General features: G+C 55.4%; 1 protein-coding gene across 2 annotated transcripts in view; it reads right to left on the bottom strand.

The window, feature by feature from the left end:
- STX18 (syntaxin 18) overlaps positions 1-23658 on the bottom strand; it is a 117891-nt gene that overhangs the window by 3877 nt on the left and 90356 nt on the right. For both annotated transcript variants that reach the window (XM_062213648.1, XM_062213649.1), the window contains exons 6-9: positions 13566-13681; positions 8695-8783; positions 1608-1666; positions 641-710 (exon numbers count right to left, since the gene is read on the bottom strand). In XM_062213648.1, coding sequence (XP_062069632.1) covers positions 641-710; positions 1608-1666; positions 8695-8783; positions 13566-13681 — 334 coding nt within the window. The remainder of the gene's footprint in view (positions 1-640; positions 711-1607; positions 1667-8694; positions 8784-13565; positions 13682-23658) is intronic.

Raw genomic sequence — 23658 nt, forward strand, 5'->3', positions numbered from 1 at the left:
ACACGCCGTCAGCAGTCCCCCAAGGCTGTGAGGATGGGCAGCGCCCTGGAGCTGTGTCCTCGCTCAGAGTGGTCTGCCTCCAGCTGCAGCTCAGAGAGAACTGCTCTCTGATGAACTGAGCAGCCAGTCTGACACACTGGAGAAAGCCGAGTTTGTCTTTCAAGCCCTTCCTGTCTGTGGGCACTAAAGACAAGAGGGCCAGGCACTGGCAGGTAGAGGCAACGTGGGAATTCACTCAGGAGGACAGTCCCCCTCCTGTGAGGCCGTGACAGAGGTGGCGCGGCCGGCACGGGGAGGGTCAGGACCGAGGAGCCGGCTGAGTGAAAACCTGCCACCTGCAGCCACACGCCTCGCCCGACCAGGTCACCTCTGACTCTTACAGCAACCCTGCAGGGTCCCTCCATTTATAGATGGGAAACTGGGGTCAGGGGAGCACCCAGCTTGCGCCCAGCAGGTGCCCAGCCTCTCCTGTCCAGCCAGCGGGTCCCACACGGAGAGCCCCCTGCCACCCCCACCTGTGCTGGGAAGCCACGACTGAGGAGCGGGGAGACGCTCACTGGCTGGCAGCCCGGCCTCCGCCCACGCCTGCGGGGGTCCACAAGGGACCCCCTGAGTTCCCGGCTTCTTGTTGGTTCCTTACCTGCTGCAACACCTTTTCCGTGAATATCTCTTGGAGTCTGGAAATTTCAACCACTTTCCCTTCGATTTGCCTTTGTGAAAAGAAGAATCAGCAGGTTACTTAGTAACTAACGGTGCCCGTGTCCTAACAGGAGGGTCTAACAGGAGCGTCACGCCCAGGGATAGCAGGAGCGGGGAGGGGCGCGCCACGTCAGTGGGGGAAGTGGGCACTGGTTCAGCACTCAGCCCTCCCAACACACTGCCCTGTCAACGGACCCTGGCCCCAAGGGGTGGCCACACGCTGCGGCCCCTGCCTGTGGGCCGGGGTGTAGAGTGAGGCCCCATCTACAAACTGCAAAGCTCTGGTCAAGTCCCATGCCTGCCTAGTGCCCCCAGCAACACGTGCTGGCCGAGCACGGTGACAGCCCAGCTTCGCGCACGCGCAGTGGCTCAAAGACGGATGCGTACACACTCCAGCCAAGTCCGTGTTGCAAGGGAAGAAGCCCTCTCCGGGCTGGGCAGCTGAGCGTTAGCTGTGGGCCTGCTTCGGGGCGGGTGTGTGTCTGGGGGGAAGCCACACGGGCAGAGACGGACTGCTGCTCCCACACAGCAGCCACAGGCGGGCGGGGGCGGAGGCGGAAGCTCCAAGGCCTCCACAGGACCAGGGCCTCTGAGCACTGGCACGAGAGGGCCAAGGACGGCTCCCGTGTGTGAGTGTGGGGACTGTGGAGCCGCACGGGGGTGCTGCCCACTGTCACGTTCCTGCACAGGCCTGAGCCCTGTGCTAACCATCTTAGGTGCTAACCATCTTAGGGTAGCACGCCACCACCCACTGATCCTCTCTAGATCACGGAGGTTTGGGGCAGCTCCCCTGCCCCCAGCTCCCAACCCCAGGGGCCATGCATGGACGCCCAGTCGCCACAGTGAATAAATACAGCCCTCAGTCCTGGAGAAGCCAGAAGCCAGCCGACGAGGGGCTGCACGCATACCTCACTTCGTCAAACAGGCTGTTCATCTCCCCAATGAGCCGCTGATTTTCTTGTTCAAACTGTGAGGAGACAGACAGGTTCAGGCGACGTCAGATGCACTCAGGCAGTGCCCCCGCTCCCCCACGCGTGGAAGTCACAGCGAGGCTGCGAGCAGCAGCGGGAAAAACCCCCCAAGGACGGCTGGGCTGCCGCTGGCTGCCTCCTCGGCCTCACTCATCTCCACTCCCAGAACACGCGCGGACTTCAGACCGCAGCCATGAGAGCCCCAGCCCGGCCCCGCCCTCGCCCTCGGCGCTCCCAGTCTGTCCTGCCTCTGCCTCCACTGAGAGCATTACTTCAACACATTCATCTTGAATTCTAAGTGAAAACTTACGACCCACATGATAAACTGCACGGGGTCTACTGGGCCCCAACTCAAATCAGCGCTCGGTCTCCAACACAGCAGGTGTGAGCTTTCCACGATTTCTGTCTCTAGCACTGTACTTTTTTTTTTTTTAATATTTATTATTTATTTAAAAGACAGCATTACACAGAGTGGAGAGGCAGAGAGAGAGAGGTCTTCCATCTGCTGGTTCACTCCCCAGTTGGTCACAATGGTCAGAGCTGCCCCAATCCGAACCCAGGAGCTTCTTTCGGGTCTCCCACACAGGTGCAGGGGCCCAAGGACTTGGGCCATCTTCCACTGCTTTTCCAGGCCACAGCAGGGAGCTGGATTGGAAGTGGAGCAGTCGGGACTTGAACTTGCGCCCATAGGGGATGCCAGCACTGCAGGTGGCGGCTTTACCTGCCACACCACAGAGCCAGTACCACACCTTCTTTCTTGTATCCTCTTAAGAGAAGACTGAAGATGCTGTTGGTACGTAAGGTGTAAGGCACACTAGGTGTCACATAACCATGCAACAGCATTTTCTGAGAGCAGGGAACAGACTCCCCAGTGTGATCTCTGATCCACCGTAAAGAGCATCAGAGCAGTGCTGCGTCCTAGGCAGGTGCAGTCTTCAAAAAGTTCGTGAAGAGGGGCCAGCACTGTGGCGTAGCAGGCTAAGCCTCCGCCTGCGGCACCAGCATCCCACATGGACGCTGGTTCGAGTCCCAGTTGCTCTACTTCCTATCCAGCTCCCTGCTGATGGCCTGGGAAAGCAGTGGAAGATGGCCCAAGTTCTTGGGCCCCTGCACCTGCGTGGGGAACCCAGAAGAAGCTCCTGGCTCCTGGCTTCAGATTGGCCCATTCTGGCTGTTGCAGCCATTTGGAGAGTGAACCAGTGGGTGGAAGACCTCTCTCTCTGTCTCTCCCTTTTTAAAAATTATATTAAAAAGTTCATGAATAATGTGTATTATGAAAACATTAGTCTCAAATTTAAAAAAACGTTGATGAACACACGCCCTGTGCACTTCTGTGGGATACAGCGCAACACAGCACCACATCCCGAGAAGCCAGCCGCCAGCCCCTTCCCCAGCCCTCCAGACAGCAGGACACGCAGTTCTGTGAGCCACAGTGGCCCCTGTGCACTGGAACTGGAAATGGACTGCTATGCCTGTGTCTGCGCTCCCTCCGCCAGGCCCCGCACCCTCTGCGCTCCCCCTGCCAGGCCCCGCACCATCTGCACTCCCCCCCAGGCCCCCGCACCGTCTGCACTCCCCCCACCAGGCCCCGCGCCCTCTGTCTGGCCTGCAGCGATCACACTGCAAGTTCAGACCGACTGTCTCCATTTTCACCTACGAGGAGAACACGCAGTGTCTGGCTTGCTTCACTCAACACAGGGCTTGGTTCCACTGGACTCAGAGAAGGATCTGGAGAGGAAGGGGAGGAATGCAGGGCAGCAGAGCTGCGCCAGACCAGTGACTGCAGGCCATGCCTGCCCCTGGCAAGAATCGGGGGCCCCAAACAGCTGGCGCACTCCCTGGAGCCGGACCGACTCCGCAGGCCCAACAGGTGCCGCCCCAGAGGCGCCTGCCACCCTGACATGGGCTCCACCACAGGCCGGACGTGTGGGAGGCTCACCACAGGGTGCAGCCCAGAGATTCTTGCACACCTGGCTCACAGTCCACACCACTTCCTGCAGGCACGCACAGCCCAAGGTCCTCTGTCTCCTCCCCGTGGGCCTCCCAGGCCCAGCTTCTCTGGGAGCCCTTCCTGCCTGAGTTCTTTCTCATTTTCCTGTCCTTGGCTGAGCATTTTCTGAACACACTTAGGACATTGTCTGCTTTGTGATAAGTTGCGCCTCCCCCAAACTCCAGGTGCTCTGAGCCGAGAAAGCATTCCTTTTCCTCTTTCTCGCACAGCTGTTGAAAATGCTGCCAAAAGGCCGGCGCCGTGGCTCAACAGGCTAATCCTCCGCCTTGCGGCGCTGGCACACTGGGTTCTAGTCCCGGTCGGGGCGCCGGATTCTGTCCTGGTTGCCCCTCTTCCAGGCCAGCTCTCTGCTATGGCCCGGGAGGGCAGTGGAGGATGGCCCAAGTCCTTGGGCCCTGCGCCCGCATGGGAGACCAGGAGAAGCACCTGGCTCCTGGCTTCGGATTGGCGTGATGCGCCGGACGCAGCGGCCATTGGAGGGTGAACCAACGGCAAAAAGGAAGACCCTTCTCTCTGTCTCTCTCTCTCTCACTATCCACTCTGCCTGTCAAAAAAAAAAAAAAAAAAAAAAGAAAATGCTGCCAAAGACACACTCCTTGTCCAAGGTGCTCTGTGCCAGGTGTGGGGGAGGGGGACAAGGACAAGCCGCCCTGAAGCTCTGGCTGGTCCCTCGCTTGCTGGAGCGCCCACTGTCCCCCGGCCTCGCTCGCCTGGCACTGCTCGTCACAGTGGCCTCACTGGCAGTGCATCGGGCTGCTCCAGGCTGGCCTCGGCCTTGCACTCACACACCATGTGTGACCCGGCCTTTTGCCTGGCTGGCTGGGAGCCCCTCCCAGGGCCTCAGAAGCCAGCTGACCCCTCCTCAGTGATCCGACCCCCTGGGGCAGACTGAATCACTTCTCTGTAGCTCCCCTGCACTTGGCTCCACGCTGGCGTCTGTGTGTCACACTGGGCCCCGGCTGCCTCCTCTCTGGACCCCAACCTCAGCGCAGGGCCCGGCGTGACAGGCCCCGTCTCTGCCCTGCTGCTCTCCACGGAAAACAGAGAGCCTCTGTTCAACACCGACCAACAGGCAGGAAGCCCCCGGCAGGCTGCTCGGGGCCCTTCGTCTGGGCCATCAGAAGCCTGCCTCACGTCAGAGTTCGGAAGCTCCGCTCTGTTAACTGTCAGCGTGACAGCTCCGGAAGGCTGCGGCCTCAGAGGAAGGCACGGAGCTCCTCCGGCGTGTGGCTGCTGATTCATTCTGACTCACTTCAGGTACGACTCGGGCTTTTCGGGGGCTGGGACATCGTCTTTTAATTCTTCTAATGACAAAATATGGCCCTGCCCTTACAAATCCAGTCCCTTTTATGCTCTGAAGCTGTTCCTCAACAAAATTAACTCGTGGGCTGAGGTGACGCATTTCTGGAATGTTCTTTGGGAACAAAGCTTTTCTGTCTCCTGCCCACCGAGGCGAGCGCGTAGCACAGCACCTCCCTCAGGCCTCCGGTCTCTGTTCCTCCTGGGAGCTCCGTGTCAGCCCTGCACAGCAGGCAGGAGGGGGCTCGGATCCTGGCTCGCATGTCCTCTGACCCCATGGCCTCCTGAAGCCACTTGAGAAATCCCCAGTCCCTGGAGAGACAGGGAACAGCTGCCTTACAGGGTGACGTGCCGAGGGCTGCGGGCGGTTGCCAGTGGCCAGGGCTTTGAACGGAGTAGCCTCCGTTCAGAAGGTGAGGGCGACGAGACTGTGTTTTAAAAGCCCTATTTCCCTCGGCCAAGTGCGAGGTCACTACTTAATGAGGCCCAGCAGGCGTGGCTGCGAGGTGACAGCTGGGCGTGACGACACCCCCTTTCCAGGTTTCAGGAAGGCTCTGATGTTGCCTGAGGGGCTGACCTGTCTGCCTTAGCCCTCACCACGCCCAGGTGCCCGGTGCCACTCGCAGAAGCCCCGGTGAAGTGGATGCCAGCTCTGTGGCCTCCTGGACACCGCCCGGTGAGCCTGGGCCAGCGGGCAGAGCTGGCGCTTCTGCGGCTTTCCTCTCCCTCAGTGCCTACGCTGAATGACCCTGGGCGGTCACGGTCCGTCTGCCCCTCAGTCTCTGTCACTAAAACAGGTGATAACAGCAGTAGGTTGTTAGAAGGAACACAGGAGTGAAAACAGGGAGGGGCATGGCGGCCAGGGTCTGCCGCCGACCGCACGGCCACGTGACCTCACCACCGGGACAGGGGCCCTGCTGGGCACAGCACTGAACGAAGGGCCTGGGCTCCATGGTCAGCGCCACAGGAGGGCATCTACGTCCTCTCTGAAGACAAACAGAGTCTAAGGAATGAATGGAAAAGGAAGATGAGAGGCTTGGAGGGCGGGGAAGGTGGGCGAAAGGGGCCACACAAGCAGGATGGCAGCCAGCGCCCTGCTGGGGGCTTCTGCCCCGGCCCCTCTGCTGCACACGCCAGGTATCTCACCAGTCACACTGCTTTCCACCAGCTAGACGAGCACACCCACGCCCCTTATCAGAGTGCTGGTTCCAGTCCTAGTCACTCCACTCTGAAACAGTTTCCTGCTAATGCATCCTTGGAGGCGCCAGACAATGGGCCTCTGTCACCCACGTGGAAGACCTGAATGGAAGACCCTGGCTTCAGGCTAGTCCAGCCCAGGCTGCTGTGGTCATTTGGGAAGTGAACCAGCAGAGAGAAGATCTCGCTCTCTGGGTCTCTCTTTCTCTATCACTCTGCCTTTCAAGTAGATGAAAATAAATAGCATTAAAAAAAGCATTAATTTTCTAGAGGTAACATCAGAAAACAATTTGGTTCCACTTCCACTCAGTTTGACCAAAAACATCTGCTAACTCAAGGCATTAATATACTTTATCAGGAGTTATAAAGAGATGTATTATGCAAAAAAAATAAAACCCTACAATGATTTTGGATATATAACAATGTTCCTTTGGAGAAATAACGAATTAAATTGCTGTTATAAGACTTAATTCATTCTTTAGCCCTGGGGAAAAATTCCAAAACAGTGATTATGAATTATGACCACAATTTGCTCCAACACAATTTAAAACCAATACTGTGGTGTTTCTTTGTTTTCAGAGTTGAGCCTTTTAAATAAATGTTGGGTGAGCCTGGCTATACACTATAGTACTTAGTGACTATTCAGTAAGAAAGAGGTGAATGGCAGCTGTGGCATAGTGGGTGAAGTCGCCATCTGTAGTGCCAGCATCCCACATGGGCGCCGGTTCAAGACCCGGCTGCTCCACTTCCGATCCAGCTCCCTGCTATGGCCTGGGAAAGCAGTAGAAGATGGCCCAAGCGCTTGGACCCCAGCACCTGCACGGGAGACCTGGAAAAAGTTCCTGGTTCTTGGCTTTGGATCGGCTCAGCTCCAGCTGTTGTGGCCATTTGGGGAGTGGACCAGCAGATGGAAGACCTCTGTCTCTCTGCCTCTGCCTCTCTGTAACTCTGCCTTTCAAATACATAAATAAATCTTAAAAGTTGATTAAAAAAAAAAAAACACAAGAAAGAGGTGAACAGGCAATAGCCTGTCCTGAAAGTTCTGAACAGGACAGTTCTCTGCTCCGCCCACTTGCAGCCACAATAGAAAGCAGGAAGCCCTGGTCACTCCGACAGCTTCAGCTGCTGATACGGCTGAAATGACAGCTGCTGGTGGGCCTGGCACTGGCATGCTTGATGGTGACTGTTAGGACAGCAAAGAGGACAGGAGCCCAGCAGGACGACAGTCAGTGGAAGGAGCCTCCCTGCATGTGTCCGTTACACCCAGCACTTGGCCACACACTGCACACCTGCAGTGACACTGCGGCAGATCGCACCTGTCTCGGCCACGCGCAGGACACGGCAGTGATGCCCCAGGCAGATCACAGCCCTGCTCGGTCCCCACCCCATGTCCACAGGGCAGTGTCCACGGCTGCGGGCCCTGCCCTCTGCGAGGAGCTCTTCCCAGGGCTACTGCAGCCGTGCCCACGGCAATCCCATGGGGCATCAGTTCTGACCAGATCGAAGTGCAGTCACAGATTACACAGGTAGCGAGTGAGTCAGAGAGGACGCTCACCAGCTCAGCCCAGTCCCAACAAGGGAGGACTGAGAGCTTGGCTCCGGCCTTCCTCAGGCCTCCTTCCATGTCTGCCAATTTCTAGATCAGGCGTCTGCAAAGCTTAGTAAAACCTTAAGGCTTTCCCACTGCTTACAGGAGAGAGGGAACTCCATGGACACACACCGCTTGTATTATAGTTCTAGATGCTTCCCCCATGAAGAGTGGGGGAGGCAAAGCCCACGCAGAAGAACCCCGCTGGCCAGGAAGGCCTCTGAGGTGATCCCACCTTAGACCTGTAGACCCTGACGGCCACAGGAGAAAGCCTTCCCGGGGGCAGCCAGTGACACGCCAGCCTCAGTGGGAGGGCCCAGGCGGGGCAGAGGCCGGAGCCCTCCTCACACACAGGAGGCGTGGCCAATGCCCCCGTGTCCTGAGGCTGCGCTAGTCCTTGCGAGGGCACTCTGGCCAAGCCTCTTGCCAGCGTTAGAAGGAGACGGTAACACCCCAGCATCCCCTAGTGCACTTCCTTTCAATGTCCTGCAGCAAAGAGCACCAACAAGTTCTGTCAACTGTGGACTGCTGCACCGGTGCACCTGCCCTCACCTGCCAGCGCTCAACCTCACGGCCCGAGCAGGGCTGCCCCAGGGCGGCCCCACCTCTGCTCACAATTCAAACAGTCAAAAAGCACTGGAGAGGCAATGATGAAAGATCCATTTCAGACGATCTGACTGCTGCTAAAACGACATCTATTATTAGCAAAATCATTCTAAAGCAATTTCTGCTTTACCTATGTCATTGCAAATTTTAGAACAAATGTATACCAAGAATCAGGAGATGAAGTGGGCAGTATTTATAACACTCGTACTTCTAGTCTGAAAAGCTGGCACACGACCAGAACGAGGCATTTGGGACGACCTCTTACATGATGCACAGGCCTGGCAAACCAGCCGGGAGGAGTGACTGGGGAAGGGCACCGTTACCATTTGTATTTCTTCTGGGGACAGCTCGTCTTCTCCTCTGCCATCTCCCCAGGCACTCAAGTCAGGCTGTGCTTCAGACACGATCTTTTCTGTTAACAAAAAAAGGGGAAGGGACAGACAAATATTCATTTTAGAAGAGGCTGGCTTACAGAACACAGACACACTCAAAACCTGGCATGGAATGCGATCCTGCAGCTTTGTCCATACTTGGTCATCTGTTGGTTAACATTCAGGCACTGCCAACATGGTTCTTCCACAATGTTTAGGGCTTAAACTATATATATGTGTGTATGTGTGTGTGTGTGTGTGTGTGAGAGAGAGAGAGAGAGAGATGGGAGGCGCACTTGTACACAGTTTCAATACTGCACTGAGTTCAACAATGGCTGCAAACTGAACAGATGTTCTTCGGAACCAAAGTGAACTGAACCCCAAAACACATCACACTTACAGCCTCCCTCTACTTTTTATTATTTTTTAAAGATTTACTTATTTTTTATTTTTATTTTTTTAAAAGATTTATTTTATTTATTTGAAAGACAGAGTTACATTGGGTCTGGCGCTGTGGTGCAGCGGGTTAACTCCCTCCCTGGCCTGAAGCGCCGGCATCCCATATGGGCGCCGGTTCTAGTCCCAGCTGCTCCACTTCCGATCCAGCTCTCTGCTATGGCCTGGGAAAGCAGTAGACGATGCCCAAGTCCTTGGGCCCTTGCACCCACGTGGGAGAGAGACCCAGAGGAAGCTCCAGGCTCCTGGCTTTGGGTAGGCACAGCTCCAGCCACTGCGGCCAATTAGGGAGTGAACCATTGGATGGAAGACCTCTCTCTCTGCCTCTCCTCTCTGTGTAACTCTTTCAAATAAATAAAATAAATATTTTTAAAAAAGAGTTTACTTATGTATTTGATAGGCAGAGTCAGAGAGAGAGAGGAGAGTCAGATCTTCCATCCCCTAGTTCACCCGCAGATGGCTGCAAAGGCCAGGGATGGGCCAGGCCAAAGCCAGGAGCCAGGAGCCTTCTCCAGGTCTCCCATGTAGGTGCAGGGCCCCAAGGACTTGGGCCAATCTTCTGCTGCTTTCCCAGGCACATTAGCAGGGAGCTGGATCAGAAGTGGAGCAGCTGGGACACCAGCAGGTTCCCATATGGGATTATGGGATGCTGGCATCATAGGCGGAGCTTTACCCACCACACCACGATGCCTGTCCCCCTCCCTCTATTTAAAGACTGCAAACTATATGGATATTTTCATTGACAAACATATACAAGAAATGATACACCATCCCCCAATTCCATTCCTCTCCCAGAATTCCTGATATAGCCCCGGAACTTCATCAAAGCAAACTCACAGACGTGCTGTACAGATAAGCAACCCCTTACACATTCCTCCAACTCAGAAATAATACATAGCTTTGTGAATGTGATGATTTGTTGATCTCAAAGCTATCAATAATAACATAATGCTCAGGGGCCAGCACTGTGGTGTAGTGGGTAAAGCCGCTGGCTGCAGTGCCAGCATCCCTTATGCATGCCGGTTCGAATCCCAGCTGTTCCACTTCTGACCCAGCTCTCTGCTATGACCTGGGAAAGCAGTGGCGGATGGTCCAAGTCCTTAGGCCCCTGAACCTGCGTGGGAGATCTGGAAGAAGCTCCTGGCTTCGAATCTGTGCAGCTCCAGCTGTCACAGCCATCTGGGGAGTGAACAAGCTGATGGAAGACTGCTCTCTCTCTCTCTCTTTCTCTATCTGTGCCTCTGCCTCTCTGTAACTCTGCCTTTCAAATAAATAAATCTTTAAAAACTAGCATAATGCTCAAAGATCTTCTCCTTACGATCTCTCCATATCTTGGAGGTTTCTCGGGTCAGTTCACATGCACGGCGGGCACTCTAACCAGCTCCATCACGTGCCGTCACAAGGCTGCACTGCTCTGCATGCAACCCTGTGTCCACGACAAACCTTCGGTGTCTTCAGAGTCCACCAGTGTAACAGGACTGTGTCCCAGGCCACGCTAGGGGTGCGGGGGACACAGGGCTTCTCCCCACTGTGTGTGCTTTGCTAGCCTCCAAGGGTTTCCCACACCAATCTCCGTGCTTCCTGGCCTCTGAGCTCATTGAATCTTTTTCTAGAACTTTCTAAGTTTCCGTTTTTGAACGTCCAGACTCACTGCCCAATGCAAGCTCCTCTTGAGGTCTCCCTCTCAGCCCAGCCTCTGCGCCCCCCACCCCGCCTTCACTTAGGGTACTGCTAATTGCCAGGGGCCGGATGGCATCTTCTCCAACCCTTCCACTGGGCGCTCCGGGGGGGGGGGGGGCAGAGTTACTTGAGGACAGAGATCATAGGCATCCATAGAAACCACACCCATCTACGTGCTGGGCAAACAGTGCCGGGGAACAAACTGCAAATGGCTGCATGAAGCTCTCCTGGCTGAGCAGCAGAGCTGCAGAACTGACCATCAGATGTGGACACAGGGTCAGGATGACTGAAGTTCCTCACATCTGGCTACATGACCAAGGCTGACAGACGGAACAGCACGTGACCCCACAGTCTATGGAAACAGCTAACGGATTAATACCGACGGCTGATGGACTGGGGTGGGGACTTGACCTCTCTCGGGCAGCCAGCAGGGGGCCCAGCGGGCAGTCTCCAGGTCACTGGGGCGCGCCCTTGGCGTGCAGTTCTTGCTCGGCCTGACTTTTCCCTCTGCATCCCAGCTCACGCATGATGTGCCCCTGCCCAGGCTCCACCGCTGTCAGCGCCTCCAGACACCAGACACACAGCGCTGGCTGATCCTGCACGGGGAACCTCCACTCTGGCCTGGAATAAACCTTCTTCCCAAGAGGTTCCTCCAGGATTTTAAAGTAACACAAAGCAAATACCCCAAGTGACAAGAGCAGTGCCTTTCTGAAACACAGGGTATGACAGGAAGAAACCACGCCTGCGGAACCCAGCCTCTAGCTGCATCCACAACACTTCCTGTCACGCACTTCTACAGTTCTTCTGGAATTTCAAAAGGGAAATGGACACACTGAAAGGTAGAGAGCTGAGGTTTTTTCCTTTGCTTTTTGATCTTTCTGGTAAATGTGGGTAAACGTAACAAAATGCCCATGAACCAGAACAAACTGTCTCCCAGTTGGCACTAGGAAGGACATGGAGGGGCGGGCACGTTCCACCCTGGAGCACCACCCGGCCTGAACAGGCTATACCATCTCTGCAACCCTGCCAGGAACGCCCGGCCCCAAAGACCCAACACAGAGCAGATCTGCTCCCATCGGCACATGCCCTGGACGCAAAGGGCGCCCACGACACGTGCCCTGAAGACAAAGGGCGCCCACGACACGTGCCCTGAAGACAAAGGGCGCCCACGGCACGTGCCCTAAAGACAAAGGGCGCCCACGGCACGTGCCCTGAAGACAAAGGGCGCCCACGGCACGTGCCCTGAAGACAAAGGGCGCCCACGACACGTGCCCTGAAGACAAAGGGCGCCCACGACACGTGCCCTGAAGACAAAGGGCGCCCACGGCACGTGCCCTGAAGACAAAGGGCGCCCACGGCACGTGCCCTGAAGACAAAGGGCGCCCACGGCACGTGCCCTGAAGACAAAGGGCGCCCACGGCACGTGCCCTGAAGACAAAGGGCGCCCACGACACGTGCCCTGAAGACAAAGGGCACCCACGACACGTGCCCTGGACACAAAGGGCACCCACGCGGCCGCTCCTCCCCAGTCTCTACTGCAGTTGTCTGGACAGGAAAAGGCCCCTGGCATGTTTCAGGCTCAGAAAGCTACGGCCCAATGCCAGCACTGTGGTTGTAGGGGGTAAAGCTGCCACCTGCAGTGCTGGCATCCAATATGGGCATGGGTTTGAGTTCCAGATGCTCCACTTCCTATCTGGCTCCCTGCTAGTGTGCCTGCTAGTGTGCCTGGGAAAGCAGTAGAAGATGGCCCAAGTCCTTGGGCCCTTGTACCCACATGGGAGACCCAGAAGAAGCTCCTGGTTTCTGGTTTCAGATTGGCCCAGCTCCAGCCACTGAGATCTGGGGAGTGGACCAGGAGATGGAAGACCTCGCTCTGCCTCCGCCTCTCTGTAACTCCACCTTTCAAATAGATAAATACATCTTAAAGACGCTATGAGGACAGAGTTCACTGTCAAATGCAGATCAGTTAGCTGGAGGGCAGCCTGGGCATCCCCAGAGCCACACACAAACCCTGCGCCACCACTCGGGGCTCTGAAATGAGGCGCTTACCCAGCCCCTGGGCTGCACAGGATCATTTGTGAAAGAGGCTCACGGATCTCAGCCACGGGGCTGCTGTGAGGCCGGTGACAAGGTCTGCGAGCGCTCAGGACCGATCCCGCCGACAGAGGCAAGAGTGAGCACCACAGCGCACTACAGGGCAGGGTGTTGGAGAAGACGCCCAGCTCTCCTGGCTCTAGCGCACCACCCCGTGAGCCCCAAGAGCAAACCCTGCCCGGCCACTCCTCGCATCTGGTGAGCTGCGGCAGCTCTCCCCACGCGGCGGAGGGGAACTGGCCGCACACACAGCATCCGGCGCCCATGACAGCTGCCTTGGTGGAGTCCTGTATTTCTTGGCAGCCTGTGTGTGTCGGAACCGTTCTAGTCTCAGGGATGACGTAAGCACAGGAACCCAGACTCACATTTCACCCCCGACACAGGTCTGGGGCCTCCCTGAGCAGAGCACCCTACTCTCTCCTCCTGAGGCTCCAGTCCACAGCTCCCACAGGCCCCTCCCTGGGGGCCCTGCCGCTTCCTGGTGGACAGGAGACTCCTGCCGCTGTGGCAGCGCCGCGTACACAGGTACGAGCTGTGTCCGGCTCTGCACCTGGTGCCACGTGTCACGAGGCAAGCGTGCGTCTAGCTCATACCTGGGGACTCTTCAGAGGCAGGCTTCTCCTCAGAGTCTCGTGAAGGGTTCTGTGGCGCTCTCTCAGGAGAGATGGCTTCTCTTGTTTTCGCATTCGGTTCTGGTTCCAGCTTAGATCTGAAACAAGTAACGAGCGGTCGCTGCCTTCCCTTCCAACAGGACTGCTTCCTGACAGAGGGAGTCCATGTGCCCTGCGTCTGCTCTCCATGTCCTCTGGGGAACAGTCGCTGGTTCTGGGCCCAGGGGCCGAGTGGACACAGCCCTGCCGCGGCAGCTGTTTCCAGGTGCAGCTACTGCTGCCTGCAGGGCGCGGGGTGGGGGGAGCTCAGCACCCCTCAGCGCTCCTAGCCCAGGTGGCGCCGCACCTCAGAGGAGGGGGCAGTGGCTAAGTGCTGGCCGTGCCCCACAGACTGACACCTGTCAGCCCAGGGCGGTGAAGGCTGACTGGCCCGGGTTCAACAAGTCCAGGAAGCTGGATTTACACCAACGCACTGGCACAATCAAGCAGGAGTGCTGTCAGTACGTGTGCATCTCCACACCACGCCGTGTGTGACGCTTCCCAGGAAGTTAACTGTGGACAAGTCCTCAGCTGTCCACTCAGTGAGACCCACTTGGCTCCTGCCCGTGCCTGGCCCTCGCTTTCCCACAGGGCTCTTCCTGCCGCGGGGTGGTGCCGGGTCTTCCCTCCCGGCTGCGGGCTTGGCTCAGGCTCACCCACTGACTGCTACCTGAGAAGGGCCCCTCTCTCCCCGGCACCTGCTGGTTCTCTGCACAGCAGCGACCGTGGTCTGTCGCCCCCCGTTATCTGTTCACTGCCTCCTTCGCTTGAGTACCCGCACTGAGAGCAGGTCTCTGCCTCCCTAAGTCATGTCTGCTACTTAGCCCTGCGTCCTGCATGAGTCCCTGGCATTCGAGCTGTGTGCGGAGTGCTTTACAAATATCTGTAAACGGCTACTAAGAGAGAAAAACATTTGGTTATGAAACGGAGGGTTCTGTAATAGCTTTACTGGAATCAACATAGCATGAAAATCACAGGCAGAAAAGTGCTATAAAACCCGTACTGAAGCTCCGACTGTCGGGCACACAGATCCCAAGCAGAATGCACGCTAGCACGGCCCATGCCAGCCAACATTTCTGGAGGGCTTACTATGCACTGGGCACTTTCTAAGCATTTTATATGACGGCACTGATTTGGCTCCAAAACTTCCCTCTAAGGTAGCCTCACAGCGCCTGCTGGGCTGGGACAGGACAGGACCCAGCTCCGAAGTCCACGGGCTGAGGCCCTACCCCATGCAGCCGTGTCCGATCAGCACGCACCACACGGAGGGCTTCTGTGGTCACGCAGATCGGAGAGAGTTGAGCCAACGCCAGGTGGGCGTTCCCTAGCCAAGTCTGCTTTGCTAGGCTGAAATTGTCTGAATTTCCAAAAAGGAAGTCTCTTCCAAACAACCCACGTGTACGGCCATCTTTGTCAGGCTTTTCCAAGACTGGCGTTCCAGGCCAGGACGTCTGGGACCTGCTCCTCAGCATTACCCAGAGAATGTTCTGGAGCTACGGTCGCACCACTCTTTCCAAAGGCTCCAGCTCCTGCGGCACAGTAAGACGACTCAGTGCCCTGGAGGGACACATTATTCACTATCTGGGTGCTAGGGGTCAGGCCTGGAGAGCAGCTTGGCAGGGTTTGGCACGGGGCTTCTCCCAAGGGTGCCCTCACCTGAAGGGCACAGTGGGGCATGTGGAAGATCTCCTTCCTCACCCGGCTGGCTGGTCTGCTGAGTGGTGCTTGTGGCAACCTCACTCCCCCTAGCGGCTGTGTGCGTGTTACTCCCTCACTCCCCCTAGGGGCTGTGTGTGTTACTCCCTCACTCCCCCTAGGGGCTGTGTGAGCGTGTTACTCCCTCACTCCCCCTAGGGGCTGTGTGCGTGTTACTCCCTCACTCCCCCTAGGGGCTGTGTGCGTGTGTTACTCCCTCACTCCCCCTAGGGGCTGTGTGTGTTACTCCCTCACTCCCCCTAGGGGCTGTGTGCGTGTGTTACTCCCTCACTCCCCCTAGGGGCTGTGTGTGTGTTACTCCCTCACTCCCCCTAGGGGCTGTGTGTTACTCCCTCACTCCCCCTAGGGGCTGTGTGTGTTACTCCCTCACTCCCCCTAGGGGCTGTGTGTGTGTGTTACTACCTCACTCCCCCTAGGGGCTGTGTGTGTTACTCCCTCACTCCCCCTAGGGGCTGTGTGTGTTACTCCCTAACTCCCCCTAGGGGCTGTGTGTGTTACTCCCTCACTCCCCCTAGGGGCTGTGTGCGTGTGCTACTCCCTCACTCCCCCTAGAGGCTGTGTGCGTGTGTTACTCCCTCACTCCCCCTAGGGGCTGTGTGCGTGTGTTACTCCCTCACTCCCCCTAGGGGCTGTGTGTGTGTGTTACTCCCTCACTCCCCCTAGGGGCTGTGTGTGTTACTCCCTCACTCCCCCTAGGGGCTGTGTGTGTTACTCCCTCACTCCCCCTAGGGGCTGTGTGTGTGTTACTCCCTCACTCCCCCTAGGGGCTGTGTGTTACTCCCTCACTCCCCCTAGGGGCTGTGTGTTACTCCCTCACTCCCCCTAGGGGCTGTGTGTGTTACTCCCTCACTCCCCCTAGGGGCTGTGTGTGTTACTCCCTCACTCCCCCTAGGGGCTGTGTGCGTGTGTTACTCCCTCACTCCCCCTAGGGGCTGTGTGTGTGTGTTACTCCCTCACTCCCCCTAGGGGCTGTGTGTGTTACTCCCTCACTCCCCCTAGGGGCTGTGTGTGTTACTGCCTCACTCCCCCTAGGGGCTGTGTGTGTTACTCCCTCACTCCCCCTAGGGGCTGTGTGTTACTCCCTCACTCCCCCTAGGGGGCTGTGTGTTACTCCCTCACTCCCCCTAGGGGCTGTGTGTGTTACTCCCTCACTCCCCCTAGGGGCTGTGTGTGTGTTACTCCCTCACTCCCCCTAGGGGCTGTGTGTGTTACTGCCTCACTCCCCCTAGGGGCTGTGTGTGTTACTCCCTCACTCCCCCTAGGGGCTGTGTGTGTGTTACTCCCTCACTCCCCCTAGGGGCTGTGTGTGTGTGTTACTGCCTCACTCCCCCTAGGGGCTGTGTGTGTTACTCCCTCACTCCCCCTAGGGGCTGTGTGTGTGTTACTCCCTCACTCTCCCTAGGGGCTGTGTTACTCCCTCACTCCCCCTAGGGGCTGTGTGTGTTACTCCCTCACTCCCCCTAGGGGCTGTGTGTGTTACTCCCTCACTCCCCCTAGGGGCTGTGTGTGTTACTCCCTCACTCCCCCTAGGGGCTGTGTGTGTTACTCCCTCACTCCCCCTAGGGGCTGTGTGTGTTACTCCCTAACTCCCCCTAGGGGCTGTGTGCGTGTGTTACTCCCTCACTCCCCCTAGGGGCTGTGTGCATGTGCTACTCCCTCACTCCCCCTAGAGGCTGTGTGCGTGTGTTACTCCCTCACTCCCCCTAGGGGCTGTGTGCGTGTGTTACTCCCTCACTCCCCCTAGGGGCTGTGTGTGTGTGTTACTCCCTCACTCCCCCTAGGGGCTGTGTGTGTTACTCCCTCACTCCCCCTAGGGGCTGTGTGTGTTACTGCCTCACTCCCCCTAGGGGCTGTGTGTTACTCCCTCACTCCCCCTAGGGGCTGTGTGTGTGTTACTCCCTCATTCCCCCTAGGGGCTGTGTGTGTTACTGCCTCACTCCCCCTAGGGGCTGTGTGTGTTACTCCCTCACTCCCCCTAGGGGCTGTGTGTGTGTTACTCCCTCACTCCCCCTAGGGGCTGTGTGTGCTACTCCCTCACTCCCCCTAGGGGCTGTGTGTGTGTTACTCCCTCACTCCCCCTAGGGGCTGTGTGTGCTACTCCCTCACTCCCCCTAGGGGCTGTGTGTTACTCCCTCACTCCCCCTAGGGGCTGTGTGTTACTGCCTCACTCTCCCTAGGGGCTGTGTGAGCGTGTTACTGCCTCACTCCCCCTAGGGGCTGTGTGTGTGTGTTACTCCCTCACTCCCCCTAGGGGCTGTGTGTGCGTGTTACTGCCTCACTCCCCCTAGGGGCTGTGTGTTACTGCCTCACTCCCCCTAGGGGCTGTGTGTTACTCCCTCACTCCCCCTAGGGGCTGTGTGTGCGTGTTACTCCCTCACTCCCCCTAGGGGCTGTGTGTGTTACTCCCTCACTCCCCCTAGGGGCTGTGTGTTACTCCCTCACTCCCCCTAGGGGCTGTGTGTTACTGCCTCACTCCCCCTAGGGGCTGTGTGAGCGTGTTACTGCCTCACTCTCCCTAGGGGCTGTGTGTGTGTGTTACTCCCTCACTCCCCCTAGGGGCTGTGTGTGCGTGTTACTCCCTCACTCCCCCTAGGGGCTGTGTGTGTTACTCCCTCACTCCCCCTAGGGGCTGTGTGTGTTACTCCCTCACTCCCCCTAGGGGCTGTGTGTATTACTCCCTCACTCTCCCTAGGGGCTGTGTGCGTGTGTTACTCCCTCACTCCCCCTAGGGACTGTGTGAGCGTGCTACTCCCTCACTACCCCTAGGGGCTGTGTGTGTTACTCCCTCACTCCCCCTAGGGGCTGTGTGCCATCACTTCGGGGGCTGTGTGTGTGTGTCACCATCACTTCGGGGGCTGTGTGCGTGTGTCGCCATCACTTCGGGGGCTGTGTGCGTGTGTCGCCATCACTTCGGGGGCTGTGTGCGTGTGTCGCCATCACTTCGGGGGCTGTGTGCGTGTGTCGCCATCACTTCGGGGGGCTGTGTGCGTGTGTCGCCATCACTTCAGGGGCTGTGTGCGTGTGTCGCCATCACTTCGGGGGCTGTGTGCGTGTGTCGCCATCACTTCGGGGGCTGTGTGCGTGTGTCGCCATCACTTCGGGGGCTCCCTCAGAGATCAGTACCAGGCTTCTTGTTTCAGGAATCTTCAGTGCCTTCCATGGCAGCCTCAGAAGGCACGGTGTCGTGTCTGCGCTACTCTACTGCCCAGGCAGCTGCTCTGGTGCTCAGGTCTGAGGGGTAGGGAGCACAGACCCCACCCCTCATGAAACAGACAGAACACAGCAGTTTAAAGTGCATGTGGGATGGGCTAGGTTTTGGTGAAGCCATCTTTGGCATCATAAAAACACACAAAGATAAAACCAGTAAGGATATCCATCACAGCACTGTTTAAAATGACAACAAAAGACGTCAATGTTCATCAAAAAGTACCTCGGGAGGGGTGGTGGTGGTGGTGGCAGTGTTGCGGCACAGAGGGTTAAGCCACCACCTGTAGTGCCAGGATCCCCTATAGGAGCCTGTTAGTGTCCCTGATGCTCCACTTCTGATCCAGCTCCCTGTTGATGCGCCTGGGCCCCTACATCAAGTGGAGAGCCAGATGGTGCTCCTGGCTCCTGGCTTGGTCTTGGCCCAGCTCTGGCCCCAAATTGCAGCTATCTGGGGAATGAAGCAGCAAATGGAAGATCTCTCTACTTGCCTTTCAAAAAAATTAATAAATCTTTTTTAAAAGTTCCCATTTTACAGTCAGAGAGCTAATGAAAGAGAAGATGCCATCTGCAACAGCCAAAACAGAAGATTAAAAACAAAAACCCCAGTGTAAACTTAAGCAAAGTCCAAAGCATACATGTGAAAAAACAAAGAAATGCTCCTGAGAAAAATCTACTGTAATAAAGAAAACATACATCTTGTTCTTGCATAGAAAAAAATAAATATAAAGCTCTTAAGTTCTATGATAATTTAGAAATGAAAATGTGATCCCAATAAAATATATTCAGGTACCTCCCATCCTGAAGTTTGTCAAGTTAATTATGAAATTCATTTGGAAGCAAGAAGGAATGGTCACAAAACACACACACACACACACACACGAACCCCAAACACATCAGAAAAAGAGCATGAGTGAATTCTATAACCCAGGAGTGGAAAACACCATTGTGATTCAAATCTGGAAGTAAAAAAGGACAGACTGATACATTTAACTACATTAGCACTAACAGTGCTGTGCCCAGTAAGCGGCCGGATGCTGTGTGGGAGGGGGTAGCGGTTACATAGGGATTCTCCATTTTCTGCTCACTTCTTCAGGAACCTAAAACTGCTCTCTGAAAATCAAGTCTATTAAAAACAAAAGGGAAAAAAAAACCTCACCCAGCATAAATAAAAGGACAAAACGACCAACACCCTCCAGTGACACAGCCCGTTCCTAGCGGACGACCATCTCTGTACGGGGCATATCCTTCCTGGCAGAGTGACTCCTGCACCTGCAGGATTCCACGTGGTTTACGCTGGCAACATGCCTGAGGGTCCAGCCTGACAGAGTGCCGCCATTCTGGATGTCGCCAACACCTCACCCTTTAGAAAACCCCGAACCTTGTGGGATCAACAGAGCCGTTATGATAACCTTGTCTTGCCAGACCAGGCCCTGGAATGTTCCTTATCTAACCCCTGAAATGTTAACGTTTCTTGAGAAAACCCAGGTACACTTAGGTTAGTCACAGCCACCTTTATCCAGCTTACCCACAGACCCCTTACTGCTGACTCACAGGACAGGGATCCCACTGTTGTGTGGCTGCCCACGGCCGTGCTTCTGCGCACTAAGTCTCTCGCTAATCCTGCATGGGGTCTGCTAGTTTCAGCAACCTCACGTCTGCTGATTTTCAAACTACTCTGAAACAGGTAAGACATCCAATTTGCCAGGATTTGAAGATTTTTTTTCCAGTTAATAATGGCAAGTAATTTAACATTTCTTAGCCTCCTTTTCCATCTGTAAATAGGGCCATAGAGTATCTTTCTTGTAGAGGTACTGGTTTAAATTAAGTACTTACTTAGCACAGTCTAAAACACATAGGAAGAACTAAAAAAAATAGCGTTTAGTACTACGCTTATAATGCCGCTGCGCCACGTCACTGCGTGATGAGAAAAGGCAGAGCAGTTTGATGAATCTCTTGTGAAATCCTGACGCCATACACATTTTCCTTGACACAATGCAGACACAGAAGAACAGGAGAAAGTACTGAAGTAACCCACTGAAAATCCCAAGAATTCAGAGGAGGGGCCGATAGAACCTGTACAAGGGACTCAGCAGGGCCTTCTAGTCGCTGGCAACCCTGGCTTCTGATCTGGCTGGGGGAGTCTTTGCAGCCTAGCAGGGGAGGGGCCTGGGGTGGCAGTCTCAGGCTGGCTGGCTCGGGGCAGCATCTCCCTGCCACGATGCGCAGAGTGTCTCAGCTGTCAGGTTACCCCGACAATCCCACAAATCCCATGACAGTCCGGAGGCTGGGTCTTCAAACCATTAGCTGAAGCACACATTTAGAAATGGGGTTTGGAGACAGCCCAGGCTGGATTCAGACTGCCACTTACTGGCAGCGTGCCCTGGAAGGACTTTTTTCTAACCATCTCTTTTTTTTGACCTGCGAAATGGAGAAAATGGCAGCTTTCTCACAGGGCTCTCATAGTGTGTGTGAGCTCATCACTGCACGGGGCCTGGTATCCAGCAGGCGCTCTCCTGGTTTGCCTTCTGTTTGAGGCCCTAGTTTCCAAGTGACTTCTGGTAATTTTCATTCCAAACCAGAATCACAGGGTTCATTCTGGCTCCCTCCCTTTCACCCTTCCGGCTCCAATATCCTCCCAATATCTATCACTCAACGTTGTTGTAAAGGCCAAATCACACAGGAGACAAAGTCCTGTGTAAAATGCCAAGTGCTTTTCAAATTCTTACTGCTGTTTTTTTTTTTTTTTTTTTTAGATTTATTTATTTACTTGAGATGCAGAGTTATCTATCTGCTGGTTCACTCCCCACCATGGCTGGAGCTCGGCTGATCCAAAGCCAGGAGCCAGGAGCTTCTGGTGGGTCTCCCACGTGGGTGCAGGGGCCCAAGCAGTTGGGGCCATCTTCTACCTCTTTCCCAGGCCACAGCAGAGATCTGGATAGGAAGTGGAGCAGCCGGGACTCAAACTGGCACCCATGTGGGATGCCGGCACTGCAGGTGGATGCTTAACTTACTACATCACAGCACTGGCCCTTTACTACTATTAATTAAAACTGTAGAGGGCTGGCACTGTGGGGTAGCAGGCAAAGCTGCTGTCTGCAGTGCCGGCATGCCATATGGGTGCCGGTTCGAGTCCCCATTGCTCCACTTCCAATCCAGCTCTCTGCTATGGCCTGGAAAAGCAGTGGAAGATGGTCCAAGTCCTTGGGCCCCTGCACCCATGTGGGAGGCCTGGAGGAATCTCCTGGCTCCTGGCTTCAGATCAGTGCAGCTCTAGCCTTTGTGGCCATCTAGGGAGTGAACCAGTGGATGGAAGACCTCTCTCTCTCTCTGCCTCTGCCTCTCTGTAACTCTGCCTTTCAAATAAATAAAAATAAATCCTAAAAAAAAAAAAAAGTGTAGACATGATCGGGGCTTCACAGGCTAGGCATTACTTAAGCAAGATCTTGAAGAAGGAGGGTTTCACTGGGCACAGGGCAGAAAGGACTCGCCAGGCCTAAGCTGCCTAGCAGTGGACCTGCTGGGTCACAGGGGAACCAGCTATCTTCGGAGAATTCCCGTCCTATTTCTAACACAGAATGACTGCCATGTATGAGAGTTCCAGCTGTCCCACATCCTCCTCCACATCCATCGTTTTTTCATTTAGCCATTCTAGTATGCACTGGCATTTTGTGGAGTTTTATTTTGAGATAATCACACACAGAAAAGTCTGAAGCACAGTTAGAAGGAACTTTCTTTTACTGAACCATCAGAAAGCAAGCTGCCAGCCTGAGGTCCCTTTACTCGATTTTGTTATTTCTGAACACAAGAACCAGAATACCACCATGAAAATCCAGAGACTCACTCCAACGTTCCTTCAGACGCTGCTCTGTCCTGACCACTTTCTCAGTAGCATCCAGGACAACAAGAGGACCCAGGGCGGAATCCCAAGCGGGCCCGGCGCTGTCTCGCTGTCTCCTGTGCTTGGCACAGTTCCCCAGCGTCTCCCGGCTTCACGACCTCGAGGCACAGCACCACGCCGCTTATTCTGCAAACACCTTTCACTTGCTTCCGTGCTTCCTCCTGGCCGGAGTGCACTTTTGGCCGAAATCACAAAAGTGACGCCATATTCTTCTCGTGGCGTGCTATGGGTGTCTGAGTTCACTTTGGCCACTCGATTAAGGCGAGGGCTGCCGGGCTCCCCAGGTAAGGTGACCCTTATTCCCTTTGTAATCAATAAGTACTGGGGAGTCGCTCTGACACCATGTGACTGTTCTCGACTTGTAGTTTATTAATTTCTCTATTCCCATCTGGGAGAAGGAACCTGTGGCATCCTATGAGTTATGATCTACTGCTATCATTTATTTCAATGCTCACATCGCCTCCAACCTGGCCAGCAGAAGCCCTTCAAGGAGCTGCTGTGTCCACTGGACGTGTCTCCATCACCTCCGAGGCCTTCTTTGCTATCTGATACAACAAAATGTTCCAGGCTCATTTCATATTTTCCCATTTCTCCAAGAACCCTGGGTCCTTGAAGTGAAACTGGTATTTAGAAGCCAAGAAGGCAAGTACGCTTATCGCTATTGGAGAGTCACTAATTTCAGACCCTCTCGGTTGGCAAAGCTAGAAAATGCATGCATACAGTTTCATACACACCCATACACATGTACAGCCATGTTTACGTCCATATTGATCTATGGAACGTGAAGGTGTGAGTTCACGCTGGTATTCGTTGCATCCTCAGACCACCACTCATTCTGGCTTGTCTCTTTCATTTCTCCACACTGAGGAATCTGACTGCAATACTTTGCATTTATCACTTCTCAGCCTCCCATGCATAATCACCCCCATGTCTACCACCACCCTCCCTGGTGTGCACGGGGCCCCTCCTTGCTGGGGCTCCTCTGCTGGGCTCCCCACCACAGCAGCACCCAGCTCGCCCTGCCCCATTTCAGGGACGCAGGACTGAACTGGCCTGCAGGGGAGGGTTTAATTGACTTCATCCAGAGCTCCTTTGGTGCCTGTCCCCTGTGTCCAGAGTACGCTGATGGACCAGTTCTCAATTTAAAATGAGTACAAGACTGCACTGCAGCAGACTTGGACAAAGTTGAGTGCTTTTTTTTTTTTTTTTTTTTTT

The sequence above is a fragment of the Lepus europaeus genome, chromosome 16, assembly GCF_033115175.1.
Source record: "Lepus europaeus isolate LE1 chromosome 16, mLepTim1.pri, whole genome shotgun sequence".
NCBI classification, from domain to species: Eukaryota; Metazoa; Chordata; class Mammalia; order Lagomorpha; family Leporidae; genus Lepus; species Lepus europaeus.